General features: G+C 43.2%; 1 protein-coding gene across 1 annotated transcript in view; it reads left to right on the top strand.

Moving 5' to 3' along the window:
• LOC126354581 (serine-rich adhesin for platelets) overlaps positions 1-15588 on the top strand; it is a 381497-nt gene that overhangs the window by 248746 nt on the left and 117163 nt on the right. The window contains exons 2-3 of the mRNA XM_050004327.1: positions 2980-3162; positions 14618-14726. Of these exons, the coding sequence (XP_049860284.1) occupies positions 3004-3162; positions 14618-14726 (268 nt within the window). The 5' untranslated portion in view covers positions 2980-3003. The remainder of the gene's footprint in view (positions 1-2979; positions 3163-14617; positions 14727-15588) is intronic.

The following is a 15588-nucleotide window of genomic DNA, read 5'->3' as shown; positions in this document are numbered from 1 at the left end:
CTATTCAGTATCCCCTCGACGATCACCAGAGGTGTACGGCCAGTGTAGGAGATCGCTCCCCACACCATGATGCCGGGTGTTGGCCCTGTGTGCCTCGGTCGTATGAAGTCCTGATTGTGGCGCTCACCTGCACGGCGCCAAACACGCATACGACCATCATTGGCACCAAGTCAGAAGCGACTCTCATCCCTGAAGACGACACGTCTCCATTCGTCCCTCCATTCACGCCTGTCGCGACACCACTGGAGGCGGGCTGCACGATGTTGGGGCGTGAGCGGAAGACGGCCTAACGGTGTGTGGGACCGTAGCCCAGCTTCATGGAGACGGTTGCGAATGGTCCTCGCCGATACCCCAGGAGCAACAGTGTCCCTAATTTGCTGGGAAGTGGCGGTGCGGTCCCCTGCGGCACTGCGTAGGATCCTACGGTCTTGGCGTGCATCCGTGCGTCGCTGCGGTCCGGTCCCAGGTCGACGGGCACGTGCACCTTCCGCCGACCACTGGCGACAACATCGATGTACTGTGGAGACCTCACGCCTCACGTGTTGAGCAATTCGGCGGTACGTGCACCCGGCCTCCCGCATGCCCACTATACGCCCTCGCTCAAAGTCCGTCAACTGCACATACGGTTCACGTCCACGCTGTCGCGGCATGCTACCAGTGTTAAAGACTGCGATGGAGCTCCGTATGCCACGAAAAACTGGCTTACACTGACGGCGGCGGTGCACAAATGCTGCGCAGCTAGCGCCGTTCGACGGCCAACACCGCGGTTCCTGGTGTGTCCGCTGTGCCGTGCGTGTGATCATTGCTTGTACAGCCCTCTCGCAGTGTCCGGAGCAAGTATGGTGGGTCTGACACACCGGTGTCAATGTGTTCTTTTTTCCATTTCCAGGAGTGTACTAAATGTCTTTTTCCAATGCTGTTTCACAGAGGAAGACTGCACTGTAGTTCCTTCTCTAGATTGTCGCACAGATGACAAAATGGTAGATATCGAAATAGATGATAGAGGGATAGAAAAACAATTAAAATCGCTCAAAAGAAGAAAGGCCGCTAGACCTGATGGGATACCAGTTCGATTTTACACGGAGTACGCGAAGGAACTTGCCCCCCTTCTTGCAGCGGTGTACCGTAGGTCTCTACAAGAGCGTAGCGTTCCAAAGGATTGGAAAATGGCACAGGTCATTCCCGTTTTCAAGAAGGGACGTCGAACAGATGTTAGAGAACTATAGACCTATATCTCTAACGTCGATCAGTTGTAGAATTTTGGAACACGTATTATGTTCGAGTATAATGACTTTTCTGGAGACTGGAAATCAACTCTGTAGGAATCAGCATGGGTTTCGAAAAAGACGATCGTGCGAAACCCAGCTCGCGCTATTCGTCCACGAGACTCAGAGGGCCATTGACACGGATTCCCAGGTAGATGCCGTGTTTCTTGACTTCTGCAAGTCGTAGATACAGTTCCCCACAGTCGTTTAATGAACAGAGTAAGAGGATATGGGCTATCAGACCAATTGTGTGATTGGATTGAAGAGTCCCTAGATAACAGAACGCAGCATGTCATTCTCAATGGAGGGAAGTCTTCCGAAGTAAGAGTGATTTCAGGTGTGCCACAGGGGAGCGTCGTAGGACCGTTGCTATTCACAATATATATAAATGACCTTACGGATAACATCGGAAGTTGACTGAGGCTATTTTCGCATGATGCTGTAGTATATTGAGAGGTTCTAACAATGGAAAATTGTACTGAAATGCAGGAGGATCTGGAATGAATTGACGCATGGTGCACGGAATGGCAATTGAATCTCAGTGTAGACAAGTGAAATATGCTGCTAATACATGAGAGAAAGATCCTTTATCATTTAGGTACAATATAGGTCAGCAACTGGAAGCAACTGGAATTCCATAAGTTATCTGGGAATAAGCATTAGGAGTGATTTAAAATAGAATGACCATATAAAATTAATCGTTGGTAAAGCAGATGCCAGACTGAGATTCATTGGAAGAATCCTAAGGAAATGCAGTCCGAAAACAAAGGAAGTAGGTTACAGTACACTTGTTCACCCACTGCTTGACTACTGCTCACCAGTGTGGGATCCATACCAGATAGGGTTGATAGAAGAGATGAAAAGATCAAACGGAGAGCAGCGGGCTTCGCTACAGGATAATTTAGTAGTCGCGAAAGCGTTACGGAGATGACAGATAAACTCCAGTGGAAGACTGTGCAGGAGAGACGCTCAGTTGCTCGGTACGAACTTTTGTTGAAGTTTCGAGAATATACCTTCACTGAGGAGTCAAGCAGTATATTGCTCCCTCCTACGTATATGTCGCGAAGAGACCATGAGGATAAAATCAGAGAGATTAGAGACCACACAGAGGCACATCGACAATCTTTCTCTCCACGAACAATACGAGACTAGAATAGAAGGGAGGACCGATAGAGGTACTCAAAGTACCCTCCGCCACCCACCGTCAGGTGGTGGTGGGTAGTGTTTAATGTCCCGTCGACAACGAGGTCATTAGAGACGGAGCGCAAGCTCGGGTTAGGGAAGGATTGGGAAGGAAATCGGCCGTGCCCTTTCAAAGGAACCATCCCGGCATTTGCCTGAAACGATTTAGGGAAATGACGGAAAACCTAAATCAGAATGGCCGGAGACGGGATTGAACCGTCGTCCTCCCGAATGCGAGTACAGTGTGCTAACCACTGCGCCACCTCGCTCGGTACACCGTCAGGTGGCTTGCAGAGTATGGATGTAGATGTAGAATGCAGACATCGGGCTACGCGACGGTCACACTGTTACCATAACACTTACTTCGCATTGGCATTCGTTGGTTTCGGCAGCTCTCAACCAAAAGCGCATTCTGTCAACTCGACCAAAATTTCACAGGCGTCCAGTGTCACACTTTAGCCCCATCCTCATATTTATGCACCTACACTTCAGCTGACAGTGTTGTGAGTGCCGTGGTGTCGGCGTGTTGCAGCGTGACGAGGCGGCGCTGGCAGCGATGGCAGAGGCGGCGTCGGCGGCGCGCTCGGTCCGCCTCCGGCGTCGCGGACAGCCGCCGTCGTTCGGCTTCTGGCTGCGCGGCGGCAGGGAGCACGGCACCGGCTTCTTCGTGTCGGCCGTCGAGCCGCGCTCCGACGCTCAGCGCCGAGGGCTCAGGGTACGTCAGACACGCCAGCTAGCGGCCGCAAGGGAAAATGGGCAGCGGTGGGAGCTGCCTGTTCCTCGAATCTGGAGCTACACAATTCTTTATTATTCCTTACTGAATTTTCAAGTATTCCTGAAAATGTTTGCTTATTGTTTTACCGAACCGCAAATTTACAATGCAGTGGAGAAGGCAGCGCAAACATTTGGTGATTTTGTAATTTAAAAGTGTCTGTTCTCGTAACAATGCCGTTACAGGGCTAAGGCAGCGTTTCTCTGAATAGCCCGGCTATAGCTGACAGGACGATGATATCAGGAATCCGATATATCGATATTTATCAGCGTCCCTCGATATGTCGAATAAATCGGTGGCTGAACAGTAGTGGTGGATACAAAGACGAGGCGGGGGGGGGGGGGGGGGGGAGGAGCGTGGGGGAGGGGAGTTTACACGACGACACTAGGCTGCAGGCAACTGCGCTACCGGCCACAGCGCATGCGCGCCGCGCGTTTGCGCAACTTTGTGGAACTAAACCCTTTCGGCGTGTTCCAACTTGACACTAGTTGCACGAGTTTTGAGGTTATGTGTTTTCGTAGAATGTAGACAAACTGAAATATGAAGTGGGGAAGGGAGAATAATGTTCGCTTTGCGGATATCTATGTTTTGCATAGGTGTTTGTGGGATTTCAGTGATTACAAAAGTAAATAACCTATTGCTGCCAACTGAGACCTTCATGTGTGATTATAACATAGACGGTTTGACAATATCTGAGCTGCAGGGCAAAATTTATTGAGTTAGGAGCACATATACAACTGAATTAAGAAAAATACAAGCAAGCGAAATTCTAGCTGTGGCAATGATCTCGTCTACAAGACTAAAATCCCATCGTTCGAGTTGGACAACTCTTTGTTAAGGAATGTTGTTGACAGGAGGGAAGGCTACACAAATTCAAGAAGCTGCGTTATTTATTCAGTATTCATCTATTTAAAACGTTGCTGCAGTGTTCCCCATTCACATATGTTAGAATTTTGAAATATTGCCACTGTACAGATCTATCTTCAAGAGAGTAGTTTGCAAATCGTTCTCTTCTTAATGCGGCCTGCTTCGAATAATTATTGTCGATAATGTTTGTTGTGGTTGACAGGAGAGCCAACCGTGTTAGTAAAGGAGGTCGAAATGCACGCGATTCAGCTCACACAGGCTGGCGTGAGGTCTGGAACATGACAAGGGAATTAAAATTGAGAAAAACGGACGTAGCTGGTGAAATACTTAACTTTAATCCATTAATGGAGAACGTCGCTCTTTATGGTACATGATTCACAATATCAATAGTACGGATACTGGTGCCTTGCTAGGTCGTAGCAAATAACGTAGCTGAAGGCTATGCTAACTATCGTCTCGGCAAATGAGAGCGTAGAAGTCAGTGAACCATCGCTAGCAAAGTCGGCTGTACAACTGGGGCGAGTGCTAGGAAGTCTCTATAGACCTGCCGTGTGGCGGCGCTCGGTCTGCAATCACTGATAGTGGCGACACGCGGGACCGACGTATACTACAGGACCGTGGCCGATTTAAAGGCTACCGCCTAGCAAGTGTGGTGTCTGGCGGTGTCACCACAATGTTAATAATTATAACTGTCGATGTTAATAATAATTGGTGTTAAAGATATAGTGTTATCACTAACTAAAACCATATCTTATAGAATGCCTAGTGTTCTCAATTGTAATGCACGATATATATGATATGTAATTTCAGTTCTAGCGACAGTGCTTCATGCATTACAGTACCGTTATTCCCTATCGCATAAATAACTCTATTTAGAAGATTTGACATTCTAAGATAATTAAAACAACTTCTTCGATCTTCCGTTAAAAATTATTTCAGCAAGGGTACTGAGAAATCGACGTCTTGTCTTCATTCAGTGACGAATCCAAACACGTTTCTTATTTTCATCTTATGCAGCGATTCCATGCAGCAAGCTTAAACTCCATCACACCTCGTGTGACGTGCAGCTGCCAAAACGTTCATTTCAGACACAACTCAGGGACCCACAAAAATACGAAATTGAAGTGTACACTGGTGTCGCCGTGTCTACAGTCATATATGAAACCACTTGCGTGCAACTCATCCCAAACGAGTGGCGCAACCCAATGTCGTCGTTTAAACTAGGCTTAAGACATCTGCATACCCACTTGTAAATACACTCCTGGAAATTGAAATAAGAACACCGTGAATTCATTGTCCCAGGAAGGGGAAACTTTATTGACACATTCCTGGGGTCAGATACATCACATGATCACACTGACAGAACCACAGGCACATAGACACAGGCAACAGAGCATGCACAATGTCGGCACTAGTACAGTGTATATCCACCTTTCGCAGCAATGCAGGCTGCTATTCTCCCATGGAGACGATCGTAGAGATGCTGCATGTAGTCCTGTGGAACAGCTTGCCATGCCATTTCCACCTGGCGCCTCAGTTGGACCAGCGTTCGTGCTGGACGTGCAGACCGCGTGAGACGGCGCTTCATCCAGTCCCAAACATGCTCAATGGGGGACAGATCCGGAGATCTTGCTGGCCAGGGTAGTTGACTTACACCTTCCAGAGCACGTTGGGTGGCATGGGATACATGCGGACGTGCATTGTCCTGTTGGAACAGCAAGTTCCCTTGCCAGTCTAGGAATGGTAGAACGATGGGTTCGATGACGGTTTGGATGTACCGTGCACTATTCAGTGTCCCCTCGACGATCACCAGAGGTGTACGGCCAGTGTAGGAGATCGCTCCCCACACCATGATGCTGGGTGTTGGCCCTGTGTGCCTGGGTCGTATGCAGTACTGATTGTGGCGCTCACCTGCACGGCGCCAAACACGCATACGACCATCATTGGCACCAAGGCAGAAGCGACTCTCATCGCTGAAGACGACACGTCTCCATTCGTCCCTCCATTCATGCCTGTCGCGACACCACTGGAGGCGGGCTGCACGATGTTGGGGCGTGAGCGGAAGACGGCCTAACGGTGTGCGGGACCGTAGCCCAGCTTCATGGAGACGGTTGCGAATGGTCCTCGCCGATACCCCAGGAGCAACAGTGTCCCTAATTTGCTGGGAAGTGGCGGTGCGGTCCCCTACGGCACTGCGTAGGATCCTACGGTCTTGGCGTGCATCCGTGCGTCGCTGCGGTCCGGTACCAGGTCGACGGGCACGTGCACCTTCCGCCGACCACTGGCGACAACATCGATGTGCTGTGGAGACCTCACGCCCCACGTGTTGAGCAATTCGGCGGTACGTCCACCCGGCCTCCCGCATGCCCACTATACGCCCTCGCTCAAAGTCCGTCAACTGCACATACGGTTCACGTCCACGCTGTCGCGGCATGCTACCAGTGTTAAAGACTGCGATGGAGCTCCGTATGCCACGGCAAACTGGCTGACACTGACGGCGGCGGTGCACAAATGCTGCGCAGCTAGCGCCATTCGACGGCCAACACCGCGGTTCCTGGTGTGTCCGCTGTGCCGTGCGTGTGATCATTGCTTGTACAGCCCTCTCGCAGTGTCCGGAGCAAGTATGGTGGGTCTGACACACCGGTGTCAATGTGTTCTTTTTTCCATTTTCAGGAGTGTATACTGCTGGTTTTAGCGCTGTATATTTAAGTACTGATTTATTATTAGATATACTGTACATTAACTAGCAGCCTCTCTGCCCCCTCAGATCAAGAACTGAAGGAAAAACGATGCACATTCACGCTTGGCGATAACTACTTTCCTAACACTGGTAACTGCATGTAAGTGGCACACTAAAAGGTGTCCAATGGGTACATCGTTCGGTTTCGTCACTTATCGGATTTGTCCAGAACACTTCCTTGTTTTTTTAATTTCTGTCAACGCCAACGAAGTAGCAGTTGTAGTGTCAAAATTGCGTGGTGAGGTTAAACGTTTCAATTTCTGTTGGTAGTGTCGAGAGCCGATTAAGTTAGCATTTCCCGTCACACGTCTCCGGCCACCGCAAAGACCAATCTTGTCATAGTTTTTTGTTAATCATTTTCAGCAACTATTTTCGAAGACTGCCGATGTGAAAAAATAGCACACTAGTTGCGTTATAAATTATTTATTTGCTATTTCTTCTCATCGGAAATCTTCACACCACCACCCCAAAGTACAATCGGACTTCTACTTTTGTGCCACCTATACTTGCTTCACACAAAAAGTCAAGACGTGATGAAAGCCCAAAAAGTAGTAACACTCCTTCACACAGTGAAAGTAAAACTATGTTCCACTACAATTTCAAAAGAACAGCTTCAAATATTTACAAAAAATTTAAAAAAAGTACAAAATAAAGAATGGGCACCCGTTATTGCAGTTTCGATATCGATGTATCGATGAATATAATGTCCCTAATATGTATCAATGTTTTATGGAAGAAATATCGATATTGTATCAACAGCTGTCGTAGATAAATGAAGGCAGAAAAACCAGCACACTTGTAAGGCCATACTTTGAGCGCATCTTACCAACAGTGATACCGCTGTATACTTCGATTGATGATAATGGCGGTGTGGTCTGTAAATACGTCCATCTATAGTTATGTGAAAACCTCACTTTTGACTTGAAATTTTATTGCCAAACTTACATGTTCAGTCAGCACTGCAGTTTCTATTTGGTTGCCTAAATTAAATCTATGATTATTGTAGCATGTGATCCTCAACTCTACTTCGCAGCATTTTGGTGCAGCCTCAGTAATAGTAGTCCCAGGCTATACTATATTTCACTGAACTTCTTCCACCGACCCAAAGCCTGCGTTATGGCCGTATTGCAGTTTTCTTTTGTGGGAACTGTCTCTGGTCTGGTAGCCCACTGCCTTTGATGGGTCAGTGTTCTCTTTTTTCTGTTTGCTAAGATGTGGTTACCACAATAGAATAGGTATTGGGATCGAATGTAAACTATTGTTTATACACACGCGCCTCAGCTGCTGCCTGAGGGCGCCAAATGCCTACATTGTTTTTACATCATGCCTCAACACGTGCTGCCACGTTTATGTTGTTATTCCTTTGGTCTTGGTAGACAGTATGCCAAACATGAAATCACTGCTTTAGTTGATGGTAAACTTCTGGATTAAAATCCTGTGGCTTTGTGGACTTTCATTTAGAAAAGCCTTTGTTACCATTATGAAGTTGGTAACGTTTGAGAATTATCAGCGATGTTTCTCAATTCGGCAACTAGCTTGTTCTAGCAAGACAACCATAGTTTATCCAAAAGGTAACCCTTGGAGCTGTGGAAATTGTATTGCAGCATTCTAACTTTTAACAGATATGATGTCTTCAGCTAGCCAGTAGCATGAGTCTTGGCCTGCTGTGTGGCAAAATACTCACTCCAGTATGTGTTACGTACAGTGGACACTGCTGGCTAAGCTCACTTATTTCTAGAATCGCACCCAGGATCGATCGTAATTTGATAATTAGTGAGGTTATCATGGAATCCAAATGTAATTGAATCTGGGTGAAATGTCATAGGTCAGTCAACAGTGGTGATCAGATGCTTTAATAGACTGGCTGGGTCAGGAGCAATAGTGGTAGAGTGCTTCAGAGAGAACTTGCAGAATATTGTTTATAACTTTCCTGAATGTGCCGTTGTAATAGGGACTGACTTCAACTTCCAGGTTGCGAGAGTCACGCTATCAAAACTGGTGCCAGAGACATTATTCTGAATGTGTTGTCCAAACAAAAATTACTTCGAGCAGATCATTAGAGAACCCACTCTTGAAGGTGTCATCTTAGATCTCCTAGCAACAAACAGACCTGAAATTATCAAATCAGTTACTGGAGAGGAAGGTATCAGTGACCATAAGATTGTGATAGCAACTTCTGCTACGGGTATTACAAGGAATGTTAAGAAAGATAAGAAAATATTTTTGCTTAGCAAGAGTTGCATGATACAAATTGCAGAGTTTCTGAGTAGCCAACATCAAGTAATAGGTGCTGCGGGCGAAGATGTGGAGCACAAATAGAACAAATTCTAAAGCATTGTTCAATGTGGCGTAGACAAGTACGTTCTGAGCAATATATTAATGGATGGGGAAGATTCATTGTGGTTTCGTAGCCATGTAAGGAAACTGCTGCATAAAAAAGAGAGCTTCATCACAGACTGAAGACAAGCCAAAACCTAGCAGACTAGCTAACGCTGTAAATGAAGCGAAAATGAGAATAAGAAGAGCAATGAGAGAGGTGTACAATGACTTTGAAAGTAAAATTTTGTCAACCGATCTGACTAAAAGCCCTAAGAGTTTTCGGTCTTACATAAAATCAATAAGTGGTTCGAAATCAAGTATTCAGTAACTGTGGCCTTGCACTGTAACAAGATAACAGAGAGAAGGCCAAAGTACTGAATTTAATTTTCCAAAATTGTCTAAGATCGTAATACGGCATCTCCTTTCAATCATCATATGAACTGCGAAATGGCAGTAGTAAAGCAACTACAATTGTGTAGCAGTAGAAAGGCATCAGGACCAGGTAAGATACCTGTAAGATTCTACAAAGATTGTGCGAAAGAATTTGCTCCCCTTCTAGCAGCTGTTTATTGTAGTTCACTGGAGCAATGAAGAGTACCTAGTGACTGGAAAATAGTGCGGGTCAATCCCATTTTCAAGATGGGTTATAGGACAGATGCACATAATTATAGGGCCATATCATTGACGTCAGTCTGTTGTGGAAATATGGAACATTTTTTATGCTAAAAATTATGAAATTTTTAGAGAACGAAAATACCCTTGTAAAAATCAACATAGGTTCTGCAAACAGAGACCTTTCAAAATACAGCTCACTGTTTGTCCATGAGATCCGTAGCGCTGGGGTAACGGTGCTTAGGTTGATGCTGTGTTGCGTGAATTCCGGAAGGCATTTGACACCGTTCTGAACTGCTGTATAGTGAAAAAATACGAGCTTACCGAGTATCGGACCAGATTTTTGACTGTATTGAAGACTTCCATGCAGATAGGAATCCATCACGTCAGTCTTAACGGAAAAAATGGGCAGATGTGAAGATAATTTCCGGAGTACCCCAAGGAAGTGTGATTGGACTGTTAACTGTTTACAGTGTGTATAAAAGAAGTACAGTATAACCTCGGTAACACGGATCCGAATGGACCGAAAAATCAAGAGTTCGTGTTTTAAAAAATCGTGTTAAGTGAAAAACACAGATTTTAATATGTATACAAGTACAGTAGTGCAATATTGCGCCATACACTACAGTATCAATCACTTTACATTACTGTAGTCTTTATCACTATACACTGACTGTGAAAGTACAAGTACGCACGAATTACACTTTATTTATTTATTTATTTTGAAGAAATTCAAGCATTGTTCGCTGACATTCACGGCAATAAAAATACCTTTTAATTTCACAATCAGCTGTAATCATACTGACCATAAATCCAACAGTGACGTCGGATGTGAAGCAAATTGTTCTAAACTGTTCAAGGCAATAAACATCTCCTGGCAGGTAGGTGGAATGGTATCTTAATTGTCCTCCCTATCACTTTCTTCTGATGACCCTTGTTGCACTTCAATCACAGCTTTTGAAACATCAGATTTCACAGAAGCACATACAGCAACACCGTCATCTGCACTAATGAATTCCTCAGAACTAAAGCAATTGCTCGGAAATGTCTTGTAGAACTGTCCCATTCGTCCGGTGAAGTGGGCATCGTCTAACTTTTGGACTTCTTCAGTGTTGCTATGTCTCCATGCTCTGTACCTGATATGACACGAAGTTCCAGTCTACTGCAACGGCTTTCATTGGATCAGCATTCCAATTTAGGGTTGCAGAATTATTTTCAGCAGCACAAATTGCGGCTCATACGAGGACTGTCGGTTATATTTGGTGTAAAAAACTGAACCTTGTGTGTCTAATGTAGGAAGAACATGTCTGTTTTGAGCAACCATTCGACTGTTGAAACGAAGAAGCAACTTGCGAAATGATGCACCGTTTATCCAAGATTTCTTATGGTGAGATTAGATGCAAGATAAAGTGTCCATATTTATGTTTGTAAAACAACGGGGTTTCTTGGACTTACCGATAATGCAGGGACGAAATTTCTTTCCTACATGCTCCACCATGACACCACCTTCCATCTGCAGGGTGTGATTTGGAAAAAAAGTTTGTAGAAGAGTCCAATTTTGTTCATATTAAACACATTACACCAGCCATATTTTTCCCTCACTCGGTCAAATTCATGCAACCAGTTGCTCTCACATTCTCCATCAACCTATATTTGTTATACCACAAATCTGTACAGATTAAATTGAATGTTTCATTTGGAACTGATACAGCCGACCAGCAGAACAACTTAAGTCTTTGAAGCCTATATTTTTGACTACCTCATTTGCTTTTGTCGTAGGGCCACATAAAGGCATGTTAGATGCATGCATAGAGCTGAACCATTCTGGCAATAACGTTTTTGTTTCTTCATACTAAGCGCTTCGAAGTCCTTTAGATTTGTTTCCAGAAACTGATGCAGGAGCAGTAATGGTCTGATGCACCAACATTCATGATTTTTGTTTGATTCTTAATTATGTCAGATAAATTAGATTTGGGAATTCCAAACTGCTCTGCAATTGCTGTTTTCTGTGTACAACAGTCCACTTCATCTAGAATCGTAATCTTTACCTGCACATTTACAAAGGTACATTTCCTCTTTGCCATGTTTCGCTGTTTTTATTCAGTATTCTAAATCGTTTTGGCTATGACCAAAAGAGCGCCCTAGATTGTGATGCATATGTTATTGAATTTATTTAAACATACGGTGCATGCTGATTGTTGAGGTGATGGTCGCAGCTACTAACCTACAATACATTAGGAACGAGTCAACAACGGTAGTCAGTTTTGTAGTTACATTTCTTGCTTTCAATTTGGAAAAAATCATCATGTACAAATAATGTAACATCAGAAGTTTGTGTCGCAGAAGACCATATCAATTTGACTCACAGAGGATTGATGAATGCTGCAGGCTCTGGCAGTTGACCCAGAATGTAAATAAATGTAACATATTGCACGTACATAGAAAAGGAAATCCACTGCCAGACAAGTACACTAATGATGACAAACTGATGGAAACAGCATCTACCATAAAATATGTAGGAGTAATTATCTAGAGTAGGAAAAGTAGATGCCAGTCTGAGATTCACAGGCCAAATCTTAAGGAAGTAAATGTAACTAATTCATGAAAGAAATGGCTTACAACATTTTTGTTCAACTGATTCTTGAGTATTGTCCATCAATATGGGACTCTTTACAGATAGGACTGATAGACAAGGGGGAGAGAGAAGACCCACCAAAGAGCAGTGTGTTTCATCACAGTCAACGTGAGAGCTTTGTAGAGATGTTCAACATACTTCAATGGCAGATGCCACAGAAGGAGAATTGTGCATCACTGAGAGGTGTAATAGTGAAATTTTGAGAGAGAATATTCCGGGAGGAGTCAGACAACTTACTACTTCGTCCCCCATACATTTCACAAATGATAACAAAAAGAAAATTCGAGGAATTCAAGCTAATACAGAGGCTTACCAACAATCATTCCTCCCACATGCCATTCACAAGTGGAACAGGGAAGGGTGGATCAGGTAGTAGAACCAGAAATACCCCTTGTCACACACATCATCAGGGGTATTGATTTAGATGTAGAAGTGAAATCTGTTGTCAATTTGTTGGAAACTGTGACAACAAACTGTAAAACATCATATTGAACCCTAGACAGGGAAGCACAAGCCTACATGGTAAATATTTTTACTTCTATCATTAGCTTTTTGAGCTTCAAAAATAGATGTCTTCAATGCATCATGATTATCTGGTGGCCAGAAAAAATATGTAATGAGGAGCTCTGGCTAATAACAAACCAGATACCTGTAGAAGACCAGATACGAGAGAGAAAGTGGGGCTGGTTGGGGCACACCTTGAGAAAACCAGATGGAGCCATAGAGAAAAAAGCTTTGGAATGGAATCCCCAGGGAACAAGGAAGCGAGGAAGGCGAAGGGGCACATGGAAGAGGACAGTGGAAGGGGAAGCAAAAAGAGTTGGCAAGACGTGGGCAGAATTGAGGCAAATGGCCAAAGACAGAGACGGATGGCGAGTTCTCCTGGATGCCCTATGCCTCCATAGGGGCCAAAGTAATTAAGGAAGGAAGGATTAGTTTTTTGAATTTCACAGTTTACCCTAGATATACTTTCCTTATTAATATACTTCAAGTAATATTCTTACTGCAGTCTTTTGTAGAATATGTTCTTTCTTTACCTTAACTACACTGCACCAGAAGATTTTGCCTTGTGACAGTATTAAGTGGAAATTTGCAAACAGTCACATCTGCAGGTCAACACCAACATTTGTCACAACCTAAAAAGCTTAGTTACTAGTTAACAACAGTTAAAAGGGACCTGGTGAATTTAGTGGTGGCCAATTCCATTTTTTTCATTGATGTACTTCTGTGAGGAGACTTGTAAACTAAGTTCTGTGTACTATTTGACTTCAGCATATCATAAGCAGTGGTATGATCAGTACAAATAAATATTATAACTTTTTTCATGTGACAGTTCTTTGCTAAAATACTCTTAGACTTATTTTATGTACTTTAGTATGTAGATGTTTGTTTGCATCTGACATCTGCTGCACTAATTGGTAAGCATTTCCCTTGTTCCAGTCCTTGAGAAGCAATATACTTCTTGTGTGAAGTATGAGTGTTTAAAGTAGCACAAATGCTGTGAAAGTGCTTTGTTCGACAGGCTTTTACAAAATTATTTGTTAACTGCATTTGATAAGTTTAATTCCATGTGTCAGGTCTCAGAAACCAGTACAAAAATATAATAGCAGAATTGATGATGTCACGTACAAGAAGCTTTGTTAATCGTGGTAAAGTTTTCATCATTAGTGCTTTCTGTGGCTTGATATTGTAATAATCATCATATATTTGTCAAGTTTCTGCACTTTATTTCTTTATGCTTTCCCTGATTTAATGTTCCCCACAAATTAATCATCAAGTATTTGTTTCATACAAATTCTTAATGTGTTTTCATCCTGGCTGCTACAAATATTTTCTGCTTTCACTAAATATCCTTCATTTATTAATCCATTGTAAGATTTTCAAGTTGCATCTTTATCAACTTCATCAGTACTCTTTATGGCACATTGAAGTAAAATGAGCACAACATTAATTGCCCATTACTTTTATTTCTTCTAACTGTCTTGATATGTCATTTCATGGTGAATTGCTTTCTCTGTTATATCCATCAATTTGTATAATATGCAAACATGGAGTAATCTCATTCATCTCAATGTTTGTAAAAATCTTGTTAGCAGTTTTCTTTTGCACCTGTCTGTACACAGAATTTTAATTGCTAGCTTTCTTTAGTTAGAAAGATGAAATCCTTTACAGTATGTTTATTTTGCACATTTTGTGACTAAAATTCTTTTGGAATATTATTGCAGGTTGGTGATCAAATTATCCGTATTAATGGCTTCCCTGTTGATGATGCTGTACATCAAGAGGTCCTGCACTTCATACAGCTGCAGAATCAGCTGAGTCTGAAAGTAAGAAGTAAGTGATGTCAAACATTTTAAAAACATTATTATGTTCAGTGGGTCTGTTGATGGAAAGTCTCATAATGTCACATGGTAAAGCAATGACAATTTTACAAACCAAGATGTGCTGGTGCATAATTTAATCATGTATAAGAGTGGATTGAAAGAATTCCTGTTTCTTTGGAAAATGGAGTTGTTTACTGTTGCACATGTTCATAATGTTAGAAGGCATTTGATCTCTGAGTAACAAGATGTACGTGAGATTGGCAAGGCAAAATATGAGAGCTTACATTGACAGATCATGATAGCTACATAAATGAGTAATTTCATGAATGTACTGTATATAGCTTACTAAAGGTCACTATGGTGAGAACATACTTTGAGCATCACAAGTTTGATGAAACTACCACCACAGGGTTGACTTAATATTGTCAGTATAGTGTAGTGGGATCACTGCAAGCTGGTCCAGACTACACTTAACTACAGGACAGAAATTATGATAACAGCTAACTTCCTGTCACAGGTTATAGTGATTAGTGTAGGATGAGTTAGGCTGATATAAAGATTTGAACAGAAGAAAAGTTAATGGTACAGATAATTCTGTATATCATCTGTGGCAATGAAAAGTATTTAAGGTGATCTGAAGTGATGGATCTCCTGCAGCAGAGCCCAATTAGAGTTAGAATAATGTTTTCAGTACATGTTGTAGGCCCTATTATTTGAGACTAGGTTGCTACAAAGTTGAATGATTCTGATAATTATTATAAGAATCATACATGATTAGTTGCAAGACTGACATAAAAGATGAATGGAGAGATACTATACCTAGATACAGCCAATAGGAAAGACTTTCCTCCTCATCCCATCTGGTAAGCCTC

Source organism: Schistocerca gregaria, chromosome 3 (genome assembly GCF_023897955.1).
Source record: "Schistocerca gregaria isolate iqSchGreg1 chromosome 3, iqSchGreg1.2, whole genome shotgun sequence".
NCBI classification, from domain to species: domain Eukaryota; kingdom Metazoa; phylum Arthropoda; class Insecta; order Orthoptera; family Acrididae; genus Schistocerca; species Schistocerca gregaria.
The sequence above is the reverse complement of the archived record's forward strand: the minus strand, read 5'-3'. Positions and strand labels throughout refer to the sequence as shown.